The sequence below is a fragment of the Fringilla coelebs genome (assembly GCF_963513975.1).
Source record: "Fringilla coelebs genome assembly, chromosome: 3".
In the NCBI taxonomy this organism is placed as follows: domain Eukaryota; kingdom Metazoa; phylum Chordata; class Aves; order Passeriformes; family Fringillidae; genus Fringilla; species Fringilla coelebs.
This window is the reverse complement of record NC_140030.1, coordinates 24,103,360-24,128,129: the sequence shown is the minus strand read 5'-3', so window position 1 is coordinate 24,128,129 and position 24,770 is coordinate 24,103,360. Positions and strand designations below refer to the sequence as shown.

Genomic DNA, 24,770 nt, shown 5'->3' with positions numbered 1-24,770 from the left:
GGGAATGTATGCTGTATTTGAATGTATGACTTTTTGAAATCTATTCAGTTGTCCAAAGAAAGCAGTCAGGAGTGCAGAGTACAGTCTGCCTTCTGATGCCACACATAATTTACTGTCTCTTTCAGCTGTCTTTGGTGTGTATTTTCACTGAGTCAAGTTCAGGGAAACCTTCTTCACAGGAAAAATAAATTAAAAAAAAAAACAACCCAGATGTCCAGAGGGGATTCAACACAAGTTGACCTGAAGGTATATACACTAAGCAAGGCATTGAAGCTTGTAAAAGATTCGAGCTGAATTAGTTGATGTGTGTCCTAGTTTAGGGCAAATTTGGGAGAGAATCCCCAAAGAGGGGCTCCTCCAGAAAGCAAACCCACACGGCCCCTCCCCCCGACCGGTTGGGGAAGAATTCCTCGGAGAGAAGTGGAAAGAACCTCTTTATTTAACAGGCACAGCACCCCCCAGCGCACAAAATGAACAATACCGGATGACAGCACTGTTTCACCGCTCTGAAAAAGATGACAAATTCAGAAAGTCTCTCTGGGGGTGGTCGCTCTGTTATCAGTCCCTCCGGCGCTGAGGCAGCTGCTGCAGCCACAGGGTGCAAACCCTCGGTGTTCCCAGGTCCCAGTCCAGAGCAGGTTCGAGTAGATCCAAAAGAGGAAAGGAGCAACAGTCCAGGAAGAAATTTGGACTGTTTAGCTAATCTAACTAATGAGAAGAAGCAAGAAGTGAGAGCAAGCAGAAGCAAGAGTAAGGAGAAGCAAGAGCAAAGCCAAAAGCCAAGCAAAAAGCAGAAGCAGCACTATGTACTGCCCGGTCTGTATGTCCTGCCGGCCGTGGGGAAGTGGCTGATAAGAAGCCAAAACAAAACATTCCTTCTTCAGAGCCAGTCTTGAAGACACAGAACAGAATATCCAGCATAAAGAGCAGACACGAATGGGGATACAAGCATCCTAACGTCAGCCTAGGACAATGTGATTTATGTAAAAAGGCAATGTGTAAAAAGTAAAAAAACAAACAAACAAAAAAACCCAAAACTAGAATAAAAGTGAGATTGCCATACAGTATTATTTTAATCTGACTGAGCTTTTCAGCTGTTACAATTATTTTTAGCTAGCATGGTACCAAGAAATAACAATAGGAGGCATATAACCATTTTGTACTAGCACAGATGTTCCCAATGACCATGACCTCTGATTTATTTTACATTTCTACATTGTAAGCATTAGTCAGGAATTTATTTTCTGTAGGTGGGAAGTAACTTAACAGAGCTAATTGGTTTTGTTTGCTTAAGAGAGAGGTTTCCTGTTTGAGGAGAGCTCTTTGGAATGCTTAGTGTAGGAGGGGCTCCAGAGTTACATAATCTTAAGGCAGAACTGCTGAGAGCATAGAATTACACTGTGCACAAGGTAAGTGGGTTTTTTGCTTTATTCTACGCTGAAAAACCAGGGACATGTACATAAAACTCAGTCATTGAATGTGTTTTATAGATTAAATGTGTGCATGTACTTTCTTTACTAACATGGTTATGTGTACCAAATGTTAAACTCTTAGTCAGCTGCTTTTGAGGTGTACAGAATTAAGAAAAAGCAAAGTATATCCCACAAGTGGGGAGGGTTTCCTCTCACCTCCTCCTTCCTACTGTAGAGAAGCTGACGTGTTATTTACAAGGGGAATATGGTGGTGGTTTGGCTGTTTTCCTTTTGCTGTTGTTAGAGCTTCAGCCTTGTTGCTGACAGGGTGTCAAGAGCTGTGGGGCTGGTACAGGCTGGGCACTGTTTGTCTGTGTTTGTGGCTCATGTGCACGCGTGGTTCTGAGTGGGGTGGGTGACAGTCTGCCCAGAAACTGTTGTTGCTTTAAGTTTCTGCCTAGAAATTGTTGTTGTTGGAAATTCCAGCAGAGTTGGAACTGGACCAAGCAAGCATTGCCCTGAGGCTGTGCCTGTGGTAAAGGCAAATCTGATGTTACCAGAGGCAAAATTAATTTCCATGTTTTGGAGATTTGTCTAACAAAATTACAGAAGCAGGGAGTGTTGTAAAAGAGGTTGACTAGTGGAAAGAATTCCTTCCTGGCTGGTTATAATGGAGCATAATGGCTGCTGGAGAAAGCAGAGCAATTGCTGAGTTTATAGCATGTATCTGATTAAACAGTAAGCTGTGTTCTGAGATAATGCCCAAACGCACAATGAGCACACGCAGCTTTCTGGTCAGAAAATAACACTTTGGATGCAGAGTTTAAAATAGTTTAGAACCACTTTTTCTCTGTCTGGGCAGTTGCTCGAAGTATGGAGTTCTGCTTAAATGTTCTGCATCTGTAAGAAACATTTGAAGGTAGAATGACACTTGGCAGTCTCTCAATATAAACTTTTACCTCCACTGTTGGTTGATTCAAGTCCTGAACCATAAATCAGTGGTTTCAAAGAAGACAACTTTGAGAGCCAGTTAGAGACTCAAAATTGCAAGACACCTTTCTTCATTGCAGATACCAGGGAATCAGGCACCAGGGAACATGTCTGGAAAACCCAAGCTGCACTACTTCAATGGACGTGGCCGCATGGAAACAATTCGGTGGCTCCTGGCTGCAGCTGGGGTTGAGGTTTGCTTCTGGCCTTTTATACTGAGATCCTCTGACAAATACCTGCTTTTACTGTTCCTTCTGAAAAGTGTGACTGAGCAGCAGTTTCAAGCTGTGCCTTGAGTGCTTTGCTGAGCAGGCCAAGAGTGACCACGAGCTTACCCTAAGCAGGGGGCAAGTTCCTGTCTCACTTGCATGCATCATTTGCAAAGCCTGCAGGTAGCACCAGAAATGCTTTTCCCCTGTAGCTAGAGAGAGAAGAAATTTAAAAGCCCAGCAGCAGAACCTGGCTTCTTAATGTTCTGATCACAGAGGTCAAGCACCTGCAATTCTGAGTACCTTCAGTTAAATTCCAATGTCCAAAACCGCCAGAGATTACTATTGCTGCAATGATGTAGTTTATCTTTGAAGGTATTGGGTATTGTAAACCACAGGGTAATTTTTTTTAACCTCTGAAATATTTTGATACTAAACCAGAGATGGAGTATGGGAATCTGTGTGTTTCAATATCCTTGGATTTCTGTCACAGTGATGGCCAATGTGCCTGAAAGCTTTTAAATATGATCTATATTATAAAAAAATAAAATTGCCTGAAACACATCTCTTTAGGCATTTTTACCAAAATGAGGAAGAAGCTAAATCATGGACTGACAACAGAACTTTTCTCCTTGCTACAGTTTGAAGAATCTTACCTGGAAAAAAAGGAGGATCTGACCAAGTTACAGAAGGGTAAATTTCCTTTACTTTTACATAATAACAGCAGCAAGAGTAAAAATAAGAAGAATCAAAATTATAGTTCGAATTAGAGTTGCTTGTCTGAGAACACTTAAGAATTGTTACGTCTCAGTGACTTACAAAGAAAGTCTCTTAACTGGATTGTACATGAGCTCTCAGAGGTGCACACTGCTGTGTGTTCGGTGGTATCATCCACCCAGTTGCTTCAACCTTCACTGAATCACAGAAGGGCTGAGGTCAGAAGGGACCTCTCAAGATTATCTACTCCACCTCTCCTCTTCAAGCAAGGCTCTCTCCAGCCAGTTACTCAGGCCCATGTCCAGCTGGGTTTTGAGTATCTCCAAGGATGGAGAATTTACAGCTTCTTTGGACAAGCCACACAGTCAAAGAGCCTTTCTTGAAGTTCAGGTGGTTGACTCTCCTTTGCTTCATCTTGTGTCCATTGCCTTCCATCTTGTGGCAATAGAGGCTTTTGTCTTCAGATGATCTTAAAATTCATTAGCATCTTAGTTTGCCTACAAAGTTGTTGTTTTATAATCCCTATGAAAACAGAGTTCCAGATTTCTGAGTTTACCTGTTCCTCTGCTGCATTCCTGCTTCCCAAGGAGACAACCCACCATGCTGGCTTCAGCTTCTGTCCTCCTGAACATGATCATCATGTTTCCTCCAAACCAAATTGCACGTCTGTGCTCTTCACCTGGCCTGTGAAAAGCAGTCTGAGCTAGGGGTCGTATTTGCAGTCCTGCTGTCCTGTAGGAATAATGACTTGGTGCCCCTGTTACAGGCTGCCTTTCAAAAAGTATTTTGGGACACAAGCAGAAAGCTAAATGCACCCTTACAAAGGGGACATAGCTGATCATGTATCTGAATCAAGAAATACGATTCCCTAAAGTCAAATCTCTTCCTGACTCTCTGATCTGATACCTCTCTTTCTGGAGAAGTATTTTAACTTCTTTCATGCTAAGACTTCTGCATGCAAGCAAAAGCATTGCATGGCTCCAGCATCACTCCAAGTGTTCTTGGTTCTTGCAGGACACTTATGGAACTCACTTGTTGCTCCCATTTCATGCCTATAGAGATGTGCTGCCATTTGCAAAGTCAGTAACCGTGTCACATAGATCTTTTTTGCTTTTATATTCACTATTATTTAGATATTCATTATTATTCACATTATATGTTGGCTAGTGCTTAGAAAACTGCAGATGTATTTAGCCAAGCATGACAGAAACTGCCTGGAACAGATCCGTCAGTCCTTTTTGTCTGGATTAACCTCCATGACAATGCCCTGTGCTAGAGCCATGCAGTGCATGTATTTGTCAGTGTGGGACAGCTACAAGTTCTGCATTTGGCTGTTTCCTCAAATCTGAAATTCCCACAACTTCATTGCTATAGTATTAAGTTGTTAACATGTCACCAAGAAGAGGTTGCTGCATGGTGAGCATTTTGCACACCTTCCTGTAAGAATGAGGGAGGTTGCTCCCAAAAGCATTGGAACAGGCTGCCCAAGGAAGAGTCACTGCGTGTAGGTGTGCACTTGGGGTCATGGTTTAGTGGTGGAATTAGGCACTGTTGGTTTCACAATTGGATTTGATGATCTGGGGATTTTTTATCCAGCCAGATTGATTCAGATTCTAAAGAAGCAGTAATACATGTGGTTCCTTTGCCTAACACGTGCTGGTGGTTGTCCTTCAGGGACTGAAGGTCTCCTTGTGTTATTCCCTTTGGCCTAGATGGATCCCTGCTCTTTCAGCAAGTGCCCATGGTAGAGATCGACGGGATGAAGCTGGTGCAGACCAGAGCCATTGCCAACTACATAGCAACAAAGTACAACCTCTACGGGAAGGACGTGAAGGAGAGAGCCCTGTACTGTAACAGTAGCACCTTTGCTTGTTATTCCCCAGCTCAGCCCCTAGCTCAGGGAAACACAAGGGTACCCCAGCTCACAGCTCCCTTCAGTGGGAGGGAGCAGGCTACTTTGTGCTGTGTGAGATGACTGTGACTGCAGCTGATGTCTACAGCAGAGATAGCCAGCTGCATTCCAGAGGGGAAGTGAGCCCAGGAATCATCAGTCAGAGGTCAATGCCCTTGTCAGAAGACAGCAGTTACGGGGGCAGACTGTCCTACTGATGCTGCTTTTTACTTTGTCCTGCAGTTGTCAGCAGCATCATTTTCTCCTCATCACATTCAGGGCAATGTCTTTAAAGGAATCACAAACCCTCCTCTCTCTTTTAACCAGCAGTTAGTACAGATTTAATAACAGGTTATGAAAGGACAGGACTCCTAGGGCACATGTTTTGACCTGTGGTATTTCTGAATACTTGAAATTAATAAGCAATGGTAAACACATGTGTCAAGATATTTGCTAGGAATTATATGGCTCTGGTGTTAGACTTAGGCTGATTGGACTTTTAACATGAGTCTGGATGGCACACATGACAATTCCGTAGTCAGGTTCACAAACCCATAGTCCAGAGAAGAATCAGTCCCAGTAAGAAGTGAGAGGGCTGCAGTCTTTAGGTTTCCCTGGGAATTTTGCATTTGCCTTTGGCCCAAGCTCCCCCCTGCCTGCTCCCAGTGCAACTGCATTCTGGGGGGGACTTTGCCAGGGTATGTGTGTGGGGAATAGAAGGGGCAGGGATTTCCCAGCATCTCAGTCAGGTTGTGCCAGGAGTTATGGTGCTCTCAGACCTACTGTGAATCTGACCTGACCAAGTGGATCTGTTCCTTTCAGAATCGATATGTACGTGGAAGGAATGTTCGATCTGAATGAGTTATTCATGACGCTTGAAATCCAACCAGCAGACAAAAAGGAGGGGCATTTTGCTAATATGATGGACAAGGCTGAAAACAGATACTTCCCAGTCTTTGAGAAGGTATGTGGCCAAGAGCTTGCAGCTCAATTGATGCTGTTACCTTGAACCTCCATCCTGGAAACACGCAAGTTTTATGGAGGAAAACAAGAGAAACTACCACTGGAATATTAATGGTCTGATTTTAGTGGTGCTAGGATTAAGGTGGAGACAGGACACTACAGAGGGGACAGAAGGCACTTCAAATCTGGGAGAGATGTACAGCTGCAAAAACCCAGCACACACTGAGCTCCCCAAATGTCCATGTTTCACTGTGTGTGTTGTTTCAGACAAAAGACACTACAGCAACAGCTTTGACATCAGGTTTCCTCCTGAAGTGCAGATGGCCCTGTACCATACTTGCTGTGTAAAAGCACTGCAGATCCTTCTGTATGTCACACAGCTTAGCCTTCAATGCAGCTACAGCAGCCAAGGCAAGATGAGCAGAGCTGAGCTGCCAGACAGAAATGTAGAAGTGAAAGAGCTGATAGATGATGCCTAGGATGGCAGTGCCTTCAGGTTATTGTTTATACTCCAGGTGTTTGAACTGCATTTCCTTCTTTCACTGACAACTCTGTGCAATGTTTGACCCTGCTTTGAAGATGTCATATTATGTATTAGAAAAGAACTGATAAAAGAAAGAGAAACGACATCATCTGCTTCTGGTTCTCTGTTTTTCAGGTTTTGAAAGACCATGGAAAAGACTTTCTGGTTGGCAACCAGCTGAGCAGGGCAGATGTTCAATTACTTGAAGTAATTTTGATGGCAGAGGAGTGGAAGCCTGATATATTTGCCAAATTTCCTCTCTTGCAGGTAAATGAATGGGCAGTTTGAATGGAGAATGAATAGGAAAGACCACAGATTCAAAGTGGCTGAGAAATGTGGGGGAGTGAGTGGGTCAGAAGAGACATGGAAAATAATCAGATGCCCCACAAACTTTTAGCTTGCCTCACCTACTCGTTATTACCATGTTCTGTCACTACAACCCCAAATGCATAGGAAGGGGAAGCATATAGTTTCTTCTGCAGCATCAAGCTGTAATGTGCCTTTTAGTGCATGGATAACATTGAAATGTCTGACAGTTGCAATGATTCTTAAGCACTGTGCTGTTTTGGTTTTGTTTTGTAGAGTTTCAAAGCAAGAATAAGCAATATCCCCACAATAAAGAAATTCCTGCAGCCTGGCAGCCAGAGGAAGCCGCCATCAGATGACGATGTTGTAGACAAAGTGATGAAAATTTTCTACTCCTGACCAGAACCCTAGAGCCACAGAAATTCTGTTTCATTGTATTTGCAGATAGTAGCAAAGTGAAATTAATGAAACGAATGGCCCTTTAAAAGAAATGGAATGAGTAAAAAAAATGGTTTTGTTCTTTACTTAGCTACAGGACTGATTGTAGCCTACTGCAGACACTTCATGGTAAAACTACATGACCCCACCAGCAAAGGCAATAGTTCATTAAATAGGGGGTATATTGGAAAACAATGGGTGCCTTAAATAACTAAAAATCTACCTGAAATAAATTTTTACTCTTGATACTCAAACCCAGCTGTTCATTGATTTCTTGCTGCTGCTTCTATGCCTAAGATCTGTTTGGTTCTGTTTTTCTGGCATTCCCAGGAATTGTTGGAAAATTAGGAGAGATTATCCCAAACAGTAGACCATGTGGTTTTTTTTCTAGGAAATTCATAGAAAAGCCTGCATGTTCTGGCTAGGTGAGGTTGGAAGTTTGTATTCAGCTTTCCTCTGAAGCTTGGAATATCCTTGGACCAGAGCTCCTACTGCACCTCTGCTTTGTCACTAGACACTTGAAGTCCTGTACTGCAGCTTCACCCATGTCTCCTTTAGCAGAAGGTCTATTGTAGCAGCTCAAGGCCTTTGCAGACTCTGAGAATCAAATGCTAGTCACCAGTTTAAAACTTATTGAGAAAGGAGGAGTCAGGATGTCAGATCTTAGTGAGACCCTGAAATGTAGGAATCCATATTGACTTACATCACTGTATATTTAACCAAATTTTATAGAAATTGTTGTCAGGTTGTTCATTCTAATAGCTTAAAACAAGCTCCCCAGCTGAGGTTAGCAAGACTGTTGAACTTTGATGAGTATGTGCATTTGTGTAGTGAAATGTGTTCCTGCTCAGGGCAGGAGGCTTGGAACTAGATGATCTTTAAGGTCCCTTCTACCCCAAACCATGCTATAATTCTGTGTTAATATTTAAACACCAAATAACAGACTTGCAGCTAATGTACAGGAAGGACCTGAGGGAGAAAGCCCCTCCTACTGTAACAAACCAATTTTTTGTGCAATTTATACAACCTCCCTGTGTAACATAAGAAGAATATCCCATCTCACTGCTATGTTCAGGGTCATTCAGAAACTTTTGCCTGTATTTTTTGACCTTGACTGCAGGTACTGCCTACATCACTATTAACCACGTAGATTAGATAGGCAAGATGGTGCATGGAGGATTAATCTGTCCTTTTTCAGATCAATACAGTTCTCCAATGGAAGCAGTCGGGCATACAGAGGTCAGTTTGACTTCTGATACCCCACTTCATTCACTGTCTCTCACAGTTCTCTTTGGTTTTAGGGCACATTTCCATTGAGTCAAATTCAGGGAAACCTTTTTGACAGAAAAAATTCAAAACCGACCCCAATGTCCATTGATGAAATGGAGCAGAAGTGTCCTGAAGGAATATACACTAAGCAAGGCATAGAAGCTTGAGACAGATTTGAGCTGAATTAGTTGATGTGCTTTATGTAAGGTGGCAATGTGTAAAGAGTAAAAAACCAGAAACCGTTAGAATAAAATTGTGATTGGCATAGCAGCATCCTTTTCCACTAACTGAGCTTTACAGCCATTATAATTATTGTAAACTAGCAAATAGGAGGCATGTAACCACTTTGAGCTAGCACAGATGTTCCCAATGACCAGGACCTCTCACCATTTTTACATTTCTGCACTGTCAGCATTAGTCAGGAATTTATTTTCTGTAGGTGAGAAGTAACTTAACAGAGCTAATTGGTTTTGTTTGCTTAAGAGAAAGAGGTTTCCTATTTGCAGGGAAGTGTTTGTAGCTCCCTATAGGAGGAGCCCCACAGTTATATAATCTCAAGGCAGAACTGCTGAGAGCATAGAGTGGGTTACACTGTGCACAAGGTAAGTGGAGATATTATGTTGGACATGCAGGGAGCTGTTGCACATGAAACTCAGTCATTGAATGGGTTTTATAGATTAAATGTGTGCATGTACTTTCTTTACTAACATGGTTATGTGTACCAAATGTTAAACTCTTAGTCAGCTGCTTTTGAGGTGTACAGATTTAAGAAAAAGAAAAGTATATCCAACAAGTTGGGAGCCTCTCACCTCCTCCTTCCTACTGTAGAGAAGCTGACGTGTTATTTACAAGAGGAATATGGTGGTGGTTTGGCCGTTTTCCTTTTGCTGCTGTTTGAGCTTCAGCCTTGTTGCTGACAGGGTGTCAAGAGCTGTGGGGCTGGTACAGGCTGGGCACTGTTTGTGTGTGTTTGTGGCTGATGTGCACGCATGGTTCTGAGTGGGGTGGGTGACAGTCTGCCCAGAAACTGTTGTTGCTTTAAGTTTCTGCTTAGAAATTGTTGTTGCTGCAAATTCCAGCAGAGTTGGAACTGGACCAAGCAAGCATTGCCCTGAGGCTGTGCCTGTGGTAAAGGCAAATCTGATGTTACCAGAGGCAAAATTAATTTCCATGTTTTGGAGATTTGTCTAACAAAATTACAGAAGCAGAGAGTGTTGTAAAAGAGGTTGACTAGTGGAAAGAATTCCTTCCTGGCTGGTTATAATGGAGCATAATGGCTGCTGGAGAAAGCAGAGCAATTGCTGAGTTTATAGCATGTATCTGATTAAACAGTAAGCTGTGTTCTGAGATAATGCCCAGATGCACAATGAGCACACACAGCTTTCTGGTTGGAACAGAACACTTTGGATGAAAATTGTTTTGATTGACTTCTTCTCAGTCTGGGCCAATTGCTCTAAGTATGGAGTTCTGCTTAAATATTCTGCATCTCTAAGTAATATTTGAAGGCAGAATGATACAAGGCTGTCTCTCAATATATTCTTTTACCTCCTCTATTGATTGATTCAAGTCTTGGACAATAAATCATTGTTTCAAAAAAGACAACTTTGAAAGAGAATTAGAGAGTTGAATCCAGGAGTGTGAATGTTTATTGTGCAATCCTTCTATCTTCATTGCAGGTACCAGGGAATCAGGCACTGGAAACATGTCTGGAAAACCCAAGCTGCACTACTTCAATGGACGTGGCCGCATGGAACCAATTCGGTGGCTCCTGGCTGCAGCTGGGGTTGAGGTATGCTGCTTTTATACTGAGATCCTATGACAAATACCTGCTTTTACTGTTCCTTCTGAAAAGTGTGACTGAGCAGCAGTTTCAAGCTCTGCCTTGAGTGCTTTGCTGAGCAGGCCAAGAGTGACCACGAGCTTACCCTAAGCAGGGGGCAAGTTCCTGTCTCACTTGCATGCATCATTTGCAAAGCCTGCAGGTAGCACCAGAAATGCTTTTCCCCTGTAGCTAGAGAGAGAAGAAATTTAAAAGCCCAGCAGCAGAACCTGGCTTCTTAATGTTCTGATCACAGAGGTCAAGCACCTGCAATTCTGAGTACCTTCAGTTAAATTCCAATGTCCAAAACAGCCAGAGATTATTATTGCTGCAATGATGTAGTTTATCTTTGAAGGTATTGGGTATTGTAAACCACAGGGTAATTTTTTTATACCTCTGAAATATTTTGATACTAAACCAGAGATGGAGTATGGGAATCTGTGTGTTTCAATATCCTTGGATTTCTGTCACAGTGATGGCCAATGTGCCTGAAACCTTTTAAATATGATCTATATTATAAAAAAATAAATTGCCTGAAACACATCTCTTTAGGCATTTTTACCAAAATGAGGAAGAAGCTAAATCATGGACTGACAACAGAACTTTCCTTTTCTCTTTGCTACAGTTTGAAGAATCTTACCTGGAAAAAAAGGAGGATATGACAAAGTTGCAGACTGGTAAATTTCCTTTACTTTTAGATAATAACAGCAGCAAGAGTAAAAATAAGAAGAATCAAAATTAGAATTAGAGTTACTTGTCTGACAATACTTAAGAATTGATAAGTCTTAGTGCCTTACAAAGAAAATCTCTTAACTGGATTGTACATGAGCTCTCAGAGGTGCACACTGCTGTGTGTTCGGTGGTATCATCCACCCAGTTGCTTCAACCTTCACTGAATCACAGAAGGGCTGAGGTCAGAAGGGACCTCTCAAGATTATCTACTCCACCTCTCCTCTTCAAGCAAGGCCCTCTCCAGCCAGTTACTCAGGCCCATGTCCAGCTGGGTTTTGAGTATCTCCAAGGATGGAGAATTTACAGCTTCTCTGGACAGCCCACACAGTCAAAGAGCCTTTCTTGAAGTTCAGGTGGTTGACTCTCCTTTGCTTCATCTTGTGTCCATTGCCTTCCATCCTGTGGCAATAGAGGCTTTTGTCTTCAGATGATCTTAAAATTCATTAGCATCTTAGTTTGCCTACAAAGTTGTTGTTTTATAATCCCTATGAAAACAGAGATCCAGATTTCCGAGTTTACCTGTTCCTCTGCTGCATTCCTGCTTCCCAAGGAGACAACCCACCATGCTGGCTTCAGCTTCTGTCCTCCTGAACATGATCATCATGTTTCCTCCAAACCAAATTGCACGTCTGTGCTCTTCACCTGGCCTGTGAAAAGCAGTCTGAGCTAGGGGTCATATTTGCAGTCCTGCTGTCCTGTAGGAATAATGACTTGGTGCCCCTGTTACAGGCTGCCTTTCAAAAAGTATTTTGGGACACAAGCAGAAAGCTAAATGCACCCTTACAAAGGGGACATAGCTGATCATGTATCTGAATCAAGAAATACGATTCCCTAAAGTCAAATCTCTTCCTGACTCTCTGATCTGATGCCTCTCTTTCTGGAGAAGTATTTTTACTTCTTTCAGGCTAAGACTTCTGCATGCAAGCAAAAGCATTGCATGGCTCCAGCATCACTCCAAGTGATTGTTGGTTCTTGCAGGACCCTTATGGAACTCACTTGTTGCTCCCACTTCATGCCTATAGAGATGAGCTGCCATTTGCAAAGTCAGTAATGTTGTCACATAGATCTTTTATGCTTTTATATTCACTATTATTTAGATACTCATTATTATTCACATTATATGTTGGCCAGTACTTAGAAAACTGCAGATGTATTTAGCCAAGCATGACAGAAACTGCCTGGACCAGATCCTTCAGTCCTTTTTGTCTCGATTAACCTCCATAACAATGCCCTGTGCTAGAGCCATGCAGTGCATGTATTTGTCAGTGTGGGACAGCTACAAGTTCTGCATTTGGCTGTTTCCTCAAATCTGAAATTCCCACAACTTCATTGCTATAGTATTAAGTTGTTAACATGTCACCAAGAAGAGGTTGCTGCATGGTGAGCATTTTGCACACCTTCCTGTAAGAATGAGGGAGGTTGCTCCCAAAAGCATTGGAACAGGCTGCCCAAGGAAGAGGTTGAGTCACTGCGTGTAGGTGTGCACCTGGGGACATGGTTTGGTGGTGGAATTCGGCACTGTTGGTTTCACAATTGGATTTGATGATCTGGGGATTTTTCATCCAGCCAGATTGATTCAGATTCTAAAGAAGCAGTAATACATGTGGTTCCTTTGCCTAACACGTGCTGGTGGTTGTCCTTCAGGGACTGAAGGTCTCCTTGTGTTATTCCCTTTGGCCTAGATGGATCCCTGCTCTTTCAGCAAGTGCCCATGGTAGAGATCGACGGGATGAAGCTGGTGCAGACCAGAGCCATTGCCAACTACATAGCAACGAAGTACAACCTCTACGGGAAGGACGTGAAGGAGAGAGCCCTGTACTGTAACAGTAGCACCTTTGCTTGTTATTCCCCAGCTCAGCCCCTAGCTCAGGGAAACACAAGGGTACCCCAGCTCACAGCTCCCTTCAGTGGGAGGGAGCAGGCTGCTTTGTGCTGCGTGAGATGACTGTGACTGCAGCTGATGTCTACAGCAGAGATAGCCAGCTGCATTCCAGAGGGGAAGTGAGCCCAGGAATCATCAGTCAGAGGTCAATGCCCTTGTCAGAAGACAGCAGTTACGGGGGCAGACTGTCCTACTGATGCTGCTTTAAACTTTGTCCTGCAGTTGTCAGCAGCATCATTTTCTCCTCATCACATTCAGGGCAATGTCTTTAAAGGAATCACAAACTCTCCTCTCTCTTTTAACCAGGAATTAGTACAGATTTATGAACAGGTTATGAAAGGACAGGACTCCTAGGGCACATGTTTTGACCTGTGGTATTTCTGAATACTTGAAATTAATAAGCAATGGTAAACACATGTGTCAAGATATTTGCTAGGAATTATATGGCTCTGGTGTTAGGCTTAGGCTGATTGGACTTTTAACATGAGTCTGGATGGCACCGTAGTCAGGTTCACAAACCCATAGTCCAGACAAGAATCAGTCCCAGTAAGAAGTGAGAGGGCTGCAGTCTTTAGGTTTCCCTGGGAATTTTGCATTTGCCTTTGGCCCAAGCTCCCCCCTGCCTGCTCCCAGTGCAACTGCATTCTGGGGGGGACTTTGCCAGGGTATGTGTGTGGGGAATAGAAGGGGCAGGGATTTCCCAGCATCTCAGTCAGGTTGTGCCAGGAGTTATGGTGCTCTCAGACCTACTGTGAATCTGACCTGACCAAGTTGATCTGTTCCTTTCAGAATCGATATGTACGTGGAAGGAATGTTCGATCTGAATGAGTTATTTATAATGTACATTATCCAACCAGCAGACAAAAAGGAGGAGTATTTTGCTAATATGATGGACAAGGCTGAAAACAGATACTTCCCAGTCTTTGAGAAGGTATGTGGCCAAGAGCTTGCAGCTCAATTGATGCTGTTACCTTGAACCTCCATCCTGGAAGCACACAGGTTTTATGGAGGAAAACAAGAGAAACTACCACTGGAATATTAATGGTCTGATTTTAGTGGTGCTAGGATTAAGGTGGAGACAGGACACTACAGAGGATAAAGAAGGCACTTCAAATCTGGGAGAGATGTACAGCTGCAAAAACCCAGCACACACTGAGCTCCCCAAATGTCCATGTTTCACTGTGTGTGTTGTTTCAGACAAAAGACACTACAGCAACGGCTTTGACATCAGGTTTCCTCTTGAAGTGCAGATGGCCCTGTACCATACTTGCTGTGTAAAAGCACTGCAGATCCTTCTGTATGTCACACAGCTTAGCCTTCAATGCAGCTACAGCAGCCAAGGCAAGATGAGCACAGCTGAGCTGCCAGACAGAAATGTAGGAGTGAAAGAGCTGATAGATGATGCCTAGGATGGCAGTGCCTTCAGATCATTGTACTCCAGGTGTTTGAACTGCATTTCCTTCTTTCACTGACAACTCTGTGCAATGTTTGACCCTGCTTTGAAGATGTCATATTATGTATTAGAAAAGAACTGATAAAAGAGAGAGAAACGACATCATCTGCTTCTGGTTCTCTGTTTTTCAGGTTTTGAAAGACCATGGAAAAGACTTTCTGGTTGGCAACCAGCTGAGCAAGGCAGATGTTCAATTACTTGAAGTCATTTTGATGGCAGAGGAGTACAAACCTGATATACTTGCCAAATTTCCTCTCTTGCAGGTAAATGAATGGGCAGTTTGAATGGAGAATGAATAGGAAAGACCACAGATTCAAAGTGGCTGAGAAATGTGGGGGAGTGAGTGGGTCAGAAGAGACATGGAAAATAATAAAATGTCCTAAGTACTGTAGCTGGCCTCAGCTAATCTTTTTTTATTCATGGTACCATGTTCTGTCACTACAACCCCAAATGCATAGGAAGGGGGAGCATATAGTTTCTTCTGCAACATCAAGCTGTAATGTGCCTTTTAGTGCATGGATAACATTGAAATGTCTGACAGTTGCAATGATTCTTAAGCACTGTGCTGTTTTGGTTTTGTTTTGTAGAGTTTCAAAGCAAGAATAAGCAATATCCCCACAATAAAGAAATTCCTGCAGCCTGGCAGCCAGAGGAAACCTCGTCCAACAGAGGAAGATGTCGCCAGATTAATTAAAACATTTCGCTCTTGAGCAGCATTCTAGACCCATACAAGCTGTATTTCATTGTATTTGCTGTTAGAGAGAAAGTGAAATTAATGGAATGAATGAAGTAAAAGGGGTTTGATCTCTGTTTCCTTAGCTACAGGACTGATTTTACCCTACTGAAAACACTTCAATGTAAAGCTACATGAGTGTACCATGAAAGGAAATAATTCACTAAATAGGGGGATATTGGACAACACAGGATGCCTTAAATAACTAAAGAGAATACCTGAAATAAATTCTTACTATTGATACTCAAAACCCCGCTGTTCATTGATTTCTTGCTGCTACTTCTATGCCTAAGATCAGTTTGGTTCTGTTTTTCTGGCATTCCCAATAATTGTTGGAAAATTAGGAGAGATTATCCCAAAGAGTAGGTCTTTGTCACAGTACAGCTAGTCTGTAGCTGGACAGATGAATCTGGCTATAATATGAAACTTAATTGGCTCTTCTCGTTCAATCAACAGCTCCCTAGGTGAAGAGTGATAGGATAGATTTGAACTCAAACAGAGCACCCCAAGTAATCCCTTTCAACAATAAATGCAGAGTCAGTACTGGTCAAAGTACTGGGCCATGTTAAGACCCAGACCAAGCAGCAGTTGCAACCTGGTAGTTTAGAGCTGCCTATATGGGAAACTGCGACCAATAAAACACCCTGCTTGGGGAGGACCATTCGGTGAGTCTGTGTTGTTTCTGCCTCCAACCAACCAAGCATAATGTAAGAGGTCATGTATTTTCTTTTTTGGGAAATGCCAGGAAAAGTCTGCATGTTCTGTTAGGTGAGGCTGAAAGGTTTGTATTCAGCTTTCCTCTGAGATTAACTTGGAATATCCTTGGACCAGAGTTCCTACTGTACCTCTGCTTTGCCACTGCACCTGTAAGGTGGCAATTTAAACTCTTCTGCTGCAGCTTCACCCATATTTCCTTTATCAGAAGATCTATTACAGCAGCTCAAGGCCCTTTGCAGACTCTGAGAAACAAATGCTTGTCACCAGTTTAAAACTTATTGACAAAGGAGGAGTCAGGATGTCAGATCTTAGTGAGACCCTGAAATGTAGGAATCCATATTGACTTACATCACTGTATATTTAACCAAATTTTATAGAAATTGTTATCAGGTTGTTCATTCTAATCACTTAAATCAAGCTGCCCAGCTGAGGTTAGCAAGCCTGTTGAACTTTGATAAGTCTGTGCATTTATGTAGTGAAATGTATTCCTGCTCAGGGCAGGAGGCTTGGAACTAGATGATCTTTAAGGTCCCTTCTACCCCCAAACCATGCTATGATTCTGTGTTAGTATTTAAACACCAAATAACAGACTTGCAGCTAATGTACAGGAAGGACCTGAGGGAGAAAGCCCCTCCTACTGTAACAAACCAATTTTTTGTGCAATTTATACAACCTCCCTGTGTAACATAAGAAGAATATCATATCTCACTGCTATGTTCAGGGTCATTCAGAAACTTTTGCCTGTATTTTTGACCTTGACTGCAGGTACTGCCTCCATCACTATTAACCACGTAGATTAGATAGGCAGGATGGTGCATGGAGGATTATTTTGTATTGACATTTTGAAATCAATACAGTTGGCAAAAGAAAACAGTCAGGAGTGCAGAGGGCAGTTTGACTTCTGATACCCAACTTCATTCACTGTCTCTCACAGTTCTCTTTGGTTTTAGGGCACATTTCCATTGAGTCAAATTCAGGGAAACCTTTTTGACAGAAAAAATTCAAAACCGACCTCAATGTCCATTGATGAAATGGAGCAGAAGTGTCCTGAAGGAATATACACTAAGCAAGGCATAGAAGCTTGAGACAGATTTGAGCTGAATTAGTTGACGTGCTTTATGTAAGGTGGCAATGTGTGAAGAGTAAAAAACTAGGAACTGTTAGAATAAAATTGTGATTGGCATAGCAGCATCCTTTTCAACTAACTGAGCTTTACAGCCATTATAATTATTTTAAACTAGCAAATAGGAGGCATGTAACCACTTTGAGCTAGCACAGATGTTCCCAATGACCATGACCTCTCATCGACTTTACATTTCTGCCCTGTCAGCATTAGTCAGGAATTTATTTTCTGTAGGTGAGCAGTAACTTAACAGGCTGAATCGGTTCTGTTTCCTTATGAGAAAGAGGTTTCCTATTTGCAGGGAAGTGTTTGTAGTTCTCTACAGGAGGAGCCCCACAGTTATATAATCTCAAGGCAGAACTGCTGAGAGCATAGAGTGGGTTACACTGTACACAAGGTAAGTGGAGATATTATGTTGGACATTCAGGTAATTGTTGTACATGAAACTCAGTCATTGAATGGGTTTTATAGATTAAATGTGTGCATGTACTTTCTTTACTAACATGGTTACTAACATGTGTACCAAATTTTAACTCTTAGTCAGCTGCTTTTGAGGTGTACAGAATTAAGAAAAAGCCAAGTATATCCAACAAGTGGGGAGGGTTTCCAGGCTGGGCACTGTTTGTGTGTGTTTGTGGCTCATGTACACGCATGGTTCTGAGTGTGGTGGGTGACAGTCTGCCCAGAAACTGTTGTTGCTTTAAGTTTCTGCCTAGAAATTGTTGTTGTTTGAAATTTCAGCAAAGTTGGAACTGGCCCAAGCAAGCTTTGCCCTGAGGCTGTGCCTGTGGTAAAGGCAAATCTGATGTTACCAGAGGCAAGATTAATTTCCATGTTTTAGAGATTTGTCTAACAAAATTACAGAAGCAGGGAGTGTTGTAAAAGAGGTTGACTAGTGGAAAGAATTCCTTCCTGGCTGGTTATAATGGAGCATAATGGCTGCTGGAGAAAGCAGAGCAATTGCTGAGTTTATAGCATGTATCTGATTAAACAGTAAGCTGTGTTCTGAGATAATGCCCAGATGCACAAAGAGCACACACAGCTTTCTGGTCAGAAAAGAACACTTTGGGTGAAAATTGTTTTGATTGACTTCTTCTCTGTCTGGGCCAATTGCTCTAAGTATGGAGTTCTGCTTAAATATTCTGCATCTGTAAGTAATATTTGAAGGCAGAATGATACAAGGCTGTCTCTCAATATATTCTTTTACCTCCTCTATTGATTGATTCAAGTCTTGGACAATAAATCATTGGTTTCAAAAAAGACAACTTTGAAAGAGAATTAGAGAGTTGAATCCAGGAGTGTGAATGTTTATTGTGCAATCCTTCTATCTTCATTGCAGGTACCAGGGAATCAGGCACTGGGAACATGTCTGGAAAACCCAAGCTGCACTACTTCAATGGACGTGGCCGCATGGAACCAATTCGGTGGCTCCTGGCTGCAGCTGGGGTTGAGGTTTGCTGCTTTTATACTGAGATCCTCTGACAAATACCTGCTTTTACTGTTCCTTCTGAAAAGTGTGACTGAGCAGCAGTTTCAAGCTCTGCCTTGAGTGCTTTGCTGAGCAGGCCAAGAGTGACCACGAGCTTACTCTAAGCAGGGGGCAAGTTCCTGTCTCACTTGCATGCATCATTTGCAAAGCCTGCAGGTAGCACCAGAAATGCTTTCCCCCTGTAGCTAGAGAGAGAAGAAATTTAAAAGCCAGCAGCAGAACCTGGCTTCTTAATGTTCTGATCACAGAGGTCAAGCACCTGCAATTCTGAGTACCTTCAGTTAAATTCCATCCTCTAAACCTACCGGTTTTTATTACCTCTGACATATTCTGATACTAAACCAGAGATGGTGTATGGGAATCTGTGTGTATCAAAATCCAGGGGTTTCTGTCTCAGTGATGGCCGATTTGCCTGAAATCTTTCAAATATGATTTATGTTTTAAAAAAATAAAACCATCAAAACACATCACTTGAGGCCTTTTCACCTAAATGAGGAAGAAGCTAAATCATGGACTGACAACACAACTTTTCTTTTCTCCTTGCTACAGTTTGAAGAATCTTACCTGGAAAAAAAGGAGGATCTGACCAAGTTACAGAAGGGTAAATTTCCTTTACTTTTAGATAATAACAGCAGCAAGAGTAAAAATAAGAAGAATCAAAATTAAAATCAGAATTAGAGTTGCTTGTCTGAGAACACTTAAGAATTGTTAAGTCTCAGTGTCTTACAAAGAAAGTCTCTTAACTGGATTGTACATGAGCTCTCAGAGGTGCACACTGCTGTGTGTTCGGTGGTATCATCCACCCAGTTGCTTTAAGCTCCACTGAATCACAGAAGGGCTGAGGTCAGAAGGGACCTCTCAAGATTATCTACTCCACCTCTCCTCTTCAAGCAAGGCCCTCTCCAGCCAGTTACTCAGGCCCATGTCCAGCTGGGTTTTGAGTATCTCCAAGGATGGAGAATTTACAGCTTCTCTGGACAGCCCACACAGTCAAAGAGCCTGTCTTGAAGTTCAGGTGGTTGACTCTCCTTTGCTTCATCTTGTGTCCATTGCCTTCCATCCTGTGGCAATAGAGGCTTTTGTCTTCAGATGATCTTAAAATTCATTAGCATCTTAGTTTGCCTACAAAGTTGTTGTTTTATAATCCCTATGAAAACAGAGTTCCAGATTTCCGAGTTTACCTGTTCCTCTGCTGCATTCCTGCTTCCCAAGGAGACAACCCACCATGCTGGCTTCAGCTTCTGTCCTCCTGAACATGATCATCATGTTTCCTCGAAACCAAATTGCACGTCTGTGCTCTTCACCTGGCCTGTGAAAAGCAGTCTGAGCTAGGGGTCGTATTTGCAGTCCTGCTGTCCTGTAGGAATAATGACTTGGTGCCCCTGTTACAGGCTGCCTTTCAAAAAGTATTTTGGGACACAAGCAGAAAGCTAAATGCACCCTTACAAAGGGGACATAGCTGATCATGTATCTGAATCAAGAAATACGATTCCCTAAAGTCAAATCTCTTCCTGACTCTCTGATCTGATGCCTCTCTTTCTGGAGAAGTATTTTTACTTCTTTCATGCTAAGACTTCTGCATGCTAGCAAAAGCATTGCATGGCTCCAGCATCACTCCAAGTGATTGTTGGTTCTTGCAGGACCCTTATGGAACTCACTTGTTGCTCCCACTTCATGCCTATAGAGATGAGCTGCCATTTGTAAAGTCAGTAAAGTTGTCACATAGATCTTTTATGCTTTTATATTCACTATTATTTAGATATTCATTAGTATTCTCATTATATGTTGGCCAGTGCTTAGAAAACTGCAGATGTATTTAGCCAAGCATGACAGAAACTGCCTGGACCAGATCCTTCAGTCCTTTTTGTCTCGATTAACCTCCATGACAATGCCCTGTGCTAGAGCCGTGCAGTGCATGTATTTGTCAGTGTGGGACAGCTACAAGTTCTGCATTTGGCTGTTTCCTCAAATCTGAAATTCCCACAACTTCATTGCTATAGTATTAAGTTGTTAACATGTCACCAAGAAGAGGTTGCTGCATGGTGAGCATTTTGCACACCTTCCTGTAAGAATGAGGGAGGTTGCTCCCAAAAGGGTTGTCAAGCATTGGAACAGGCTGCCCAAGGAAGAGTCACTGCGTGTAGGTGTGCACTTGGGGACATGGTTTAGTGGTGGAATTCGGCACTGTTGGTTTCACAATTGGATTTGATGATCTGGGGATTTTTCATCCAGCCAGATTGATTCAGATTCTAAAGAAGCAGTAATACATGTGGTTCCTTTGCCTAACACGTGCTGGTGGTTGTCCTTCAGGGACTGAAGGTCTCCTTGTGTTATTCCCTTTGGCCTAGATGGATCCCTGCTCTTTCAGCAAGTGCCCATGGTAGAGATCGACGGGATGAAGCTGGTGCAGACCAGAGCCATTGCCAACTACATAGCAACGAAGTACAACCTCTACGGGAAGGACGTGAAGGAGAGAGCCCTGTACTGTAACAGTAGCACCTTTGCTTGTTATTCCCCAGCTCAGCCCCTAGCTCAGGGAAACACAAGGGTACCCCAGCTCACAGCTCCCTTCAGTGGGAGGGATCCGGCTGCTTTGTGCTGAGTGAGATGACTGTGACTGCAGCTGATGTCTACAGCAGAGATAGCCAGCTGCATTCCAGAGGGGAAGTGAGCCCAGGAATCATCAGTCAGAGGTCAATGCCCTTGTCAGAAGACAGCAGTCACGGGGGCAGACTGTCCTACTGACGCTGCTTTAAACTTTGTCCTGCAGTTGTCAGCAGCATCATTTTCTCCTCATCACATTCAGGGCAATGTCTTTAAAGGAATCACAAACTCTCCTCTCTCTTTTAACCAGGAATTAGTACAGATTTATGAACAGGTTATGAAAGGACAGGACTCCTAGGGCACATGTTTTGACCTGTGGTATTTCTGAATACTTGAAATTAATAAGCAATGGTAAACACATGTGTCAAGATATTTGCTAGGAATTATATGGCTCTGGTGTTAGACTTAGGCTGATTGGACTTTTAACATGAGTCTGGATGGCACACATGACAATTCTGTAGTCAGGTTCACAAACCCATAGTCCAGAGAAGAATCAGTCCCAGTGGGAAGTGAGAGGGCTGCAGTCTTTAGGTTTCCCTGGGAATTTTGCATTTGCCTTTGGCCCAAGTTCCCCCCTGCCTGCTCCCAGTGCAACTGCATTCTGGGGGGGACTTTGCCAGGGTATGTGTGTGGGGAATAGAAGGGGCAGGGATTTCCCAGCATCTCAGTCAGGTTGTGGCAGGAGTTATGGTGCTCTCAGACCTACTGTGAATCTGACCTGACCAAGTGGATCTGTTCCTTTTAGAATCGATATGTACGTGGAAGGACTGTTCGATCTGAATGAGTTACTCCTGAAATATGGCTACCTACCAGCAGACAAAAAGGAGGAGCATTTTGCTAATATGATGGACAAGGCTGAAAACAGATACTTCCCAGTCTTTGAGAAGGTATGTGGCCAAGAGCTTGCAGCTCAATTGATGCTGTTACCTTGAACCTCCATCCTGGAAGCACACAGGTTTTATGGAGGAAAACAAGAGAAACTACCGCTGGAATATTAATGGTCTGATTTTATTGGTGCTAGGATTAAGGTGGAGACAGGACACTACAGAGGGGACAGAAGGCACTTCAAATCTGGGAGAGATGTACAGCTGCAAAAACCCAGCACACACTGAGCTCCCCAAATGTCCATGTTTCACTGTGTGTGTTGTTTCAGACAAAAGACACTACAGCAACAGCTTTGACATCAGGTTTCCTCTTGAAGTGCAGATGGCCCTGTACCATACTTGCTGTGTAAAAGCACTGCAGATCCTTCTGTATGTCACACAGCTTAGCCTTCAATGCAGCTACAGCAGCCAAGGCAAGATGAGCACAGCTGAGCTGCCAGACAGAAATGTAGGAGTGAAAGAGCTGATAGATGATGCCTAGGATGGCAGTGCCTTCAGATCATTGTTTGTACTCCAGGTGTTTGAACTGCATTTCCTTCTTTCACTGACAACTCTGTGCAATGTTTGACCCTGCTTTGAAGATGTCATATTATGTATTAGAAAAGAACTGATAAAAGAGAGAGAAATGACATCATCTGCTTCTGGTTCTCTGTTTTTCAGGTTTTGAAAGACCATGGAAAAGACTTTCTGGTTGGCAACCAGCTGAGCAGGGCAGATGTTCAATTACTTGAAGTCATTTTGATGGCAGAGGAGTGCAAACCTGATACACTTGCCAAATTTCCTCTCTTGCAGGTAAATGAATGGGCAGTATGAATGGAGAATGAATAGGAAAGACCATAGATTCAAAGTGGCTGAGAAATATGGGGGAGTGAGTGGGTCAGAAGTGACATGGAAAATAATAAAATGTCCTAAGTACTGTAGCTGGCCTCAGCTACTCTTTTTTTATTTATGGTACCATGTTCTGTCACTACAACCCCAAATGCATAGGAAGGGGAAGCATATAGTTTCTTCTGCAAGCTGTAATGTGCCTTTTAGTGCATGGATAACATTGAAATGTCTGACAGTTGCAATGATTCTTAAGTACTGTGCTGTTTTGGTTTTGTTTTGTAGAGTTTCAAAGCAAGAATAAGCAATATCCCCACAATAAAGAAATTCCTGCAGCCTGGCAGCCAGAGGAAGCCGCTAATACGAGAGGAAGAGGTTCCCAAAGTGATCAAAATTTTCTACTGAGTCTACAGCAGCAGAAACTGTTTCTTTGTGTTTGCTGACAGTGGGAAAATAACGAAAACACTGAAAAACACGTTTTTTGATCCTAACAGCAATGGAAATAGTTCACTATTAGGGCGTATATTTGACAACACAGGATGCCTTAAATAACTAAAGAGAATACCTGAAATAAATTCTTACTATTGATACTCAAAACCCCGCTGTTCTTTGATTTCTTGCTGCTACTTCTATGCCTAAGATCAGTCTGGTTCCGTTTTTCTGGCATTCCCAGGAATTGTTGGAAAATTAGGAGAGATTATCCCAAACAGTAGGTCATGGGGGGTTTTTTTCTGGAAAATGGCAGGAAAAACCTGCAGGTTCTGGTTAGGTGAGGCTGAAAGTTTGTATTCAGCTTTCCTTTGAGCTTATGGAATATGCTTGGACCAGAGTTCCTACTGCACCTCTGCTTTGTCACTACACATTTAAACTCTTCTACTGCAGCTTCACCCACGTTTTCCTTTATCAGAAGGTCTATTGCAGCAGCTCAAGGCCCTTTGCAGACTCTGAGAGTCAAATGCTTGTCACCCATGTAAAACTTATTGAGGAAGTAGGGTGTCAGGTCTTATTGAGACCCTGAAATGTAGGAATCCATATTGACTTACATCACTGTATATGAAACCAAGTTTAATACAAGTTGTACTGGGGTTGATCATTCTAATCACTTAAATCAAGCTGCCCAGCTGAGGTTAGCAAGACTGTTGAACTTTGATAGGTCTGTGCATTTGTGTAGTGAAGTGTGTTCCTGTTCAGGGCAGGAGGCTTGGAACTAGATGATCTTTAAGGTCCCTTCTACCCCAAACCATGCTATGATTCTGTGTTAATATTTAAACACCAAATAAACCAAGTTTGTAAATGAAAGAGTCAGTGCCCTAAATCCAGCTACAGCTAGAGCCCGGGCAGTTTTCAGCTGGGCAAACTCAGGGCTCAGTAGCCCTAGCTAAACCCAACAGTTACTTCATAAGAAAAGTCATGCAGCTGAAACAGATTTTTTCATCAAAAAAGGAAATAAACCAATATTTTTCAGCAGCAAAGGATGCTGAAAGATGCAGAGAGTTGTTGCAGGAGCTGTTTCCCTCCTGCCTCGCTGAAGAATTCAGACTTGCAGCTAATGTACTGGAAGGACCTGAGGGAGAAAGCCCCTCCTACTGTAACAAACCAATTTTTTGTGCAATTTATACGACCTCCCTGTGTAACATAAGAAGAATATCATATCTCACTGCTATGTTCAGGGTCATTCAGGAACTTTTGCCTGTATTTTTGACCTTGACTGCAGGTACTGCCTCCATCACTATTAACCACGTAGATTAGATAGGCAGGATGGTGCATGGAGGATTATTTTGTATTGACATT

The 24,770-nt window shown here is 42.7% G+C and overlaps 3 protein-coding genes across 4 annotated transcripts; all 3 read left to right on the top strand.

The window, feature by feature from the left end:
- Nucleotides 1-1,363: 1,363 nt before the first annotated feature.
- On the top strand, nt 1,364-7,686 carry LOC311151539 (glutathione S-transferase-like). Of its 2 annotated transcripts, XM_084202051.1 has the most exons (7): nt 1,364-1,409; nt 2,483-2,596; nt 3,253-3,304; nt 5,041-5,173; nt 6,042-6,183; nt 6,841-6,972; nt 7,288-7,686. In XM_084202051.1, exons 2-7 carry the CDS (start codon nt 2,510-2,512, stop codon nt 7,408-7,410), a joined length of 669 nt encoding a protein of 222 aa, XP_084058177.1. In that variant the 5' UTR covers nt 1,364-1,409; nt 2,483-2,509; the 3' UTR covers nt 7,411-7,686. The 2 variants fall into 2 exon arrangements, with proteins under 2 accessions (XP_084058177.1, XP_084058178.1); XM_084202052.1 differs by lacking the exon at nt 1,364-1,409 and having other exon boundaries at nt 2,495-2,596; nt 3,185-3,304.
- Nucleotides 7,687-10,420: 2,734 nt separating this feature from the next.
- On the top strand, nt 10,421-15,330 carry LOC311151787 (glutathione S-transferase-like; the record flags this gene model as incomplete). The annotated part of the gene is made up of 6 exons (XM_084202454.1): nt 10,421-10,507; nt 11,163-11,214; nt 12,952-13,084; nt 13,941-14,082; nt 14,736-14,867; nt 15,192-15,330. The coding sequence occupies 6 exons, from the start codon at nt 10,421-10,423 to the stop codon at nt 15,312-15,314; spliced, it is 669 nt and encodes a 222-aa protein (XP_084058580.1). The 3' UTR covers nt 15,315-15,330.
- A 2,145-nt stretch (nt 15,331-17,475) lies between these two features.
- LOC311151899 (glutathione S-transferase-like) lies at nt 17,476-23,384 on the top strand (the record flags this gene model as incomplete). The annotated part of the gene is made up of 7 exons (XM_084202606.1): nt 17,476-17,574; nt 18,517-18,629; nt 19,216-19,267; nt 21,015-21,147; nt 22,016-22,157; nt 22,815-22,946; nt 23,265-23,384. The coding sequence occupies exons 2-7, from the start codon at nt 18,543-18,545 to the stop codon at nt 23,382-23,384; spliced, it is 666 nt and encodes a 221-aa protein (XP_084058732.1). The 5' UTR covers nt 17,476-17,574; nt 18,517-18,542.
- Between the last annotated feature and the right edge of the window lie 1,386 nt (nt 23,385-24,770).

Coding starts and splice junctions, on each gene's coding strand:
- LOC311151539 (XM_084202051.1), top strand. CDS start 2,510: ATGTCTGGAAAACCCAAGCTGCACTACTTCAATGGACGTGGCCGCATG. Junction 2,597..3,252: donor TGGCTGCAGCTGGGGTTGAG/GTTTGCTTCTGG, acceptor TCCTTGCTACAG/TTTGAAGAATCTTACCTGGA. Junction 6,184..6,840: donor ACTTCCCAGTCTTTGAGAAG/GTATGTGGCCAA, acceptor TCTGTTTTTCAG/GTTTTGAAAGACCATGGAAA.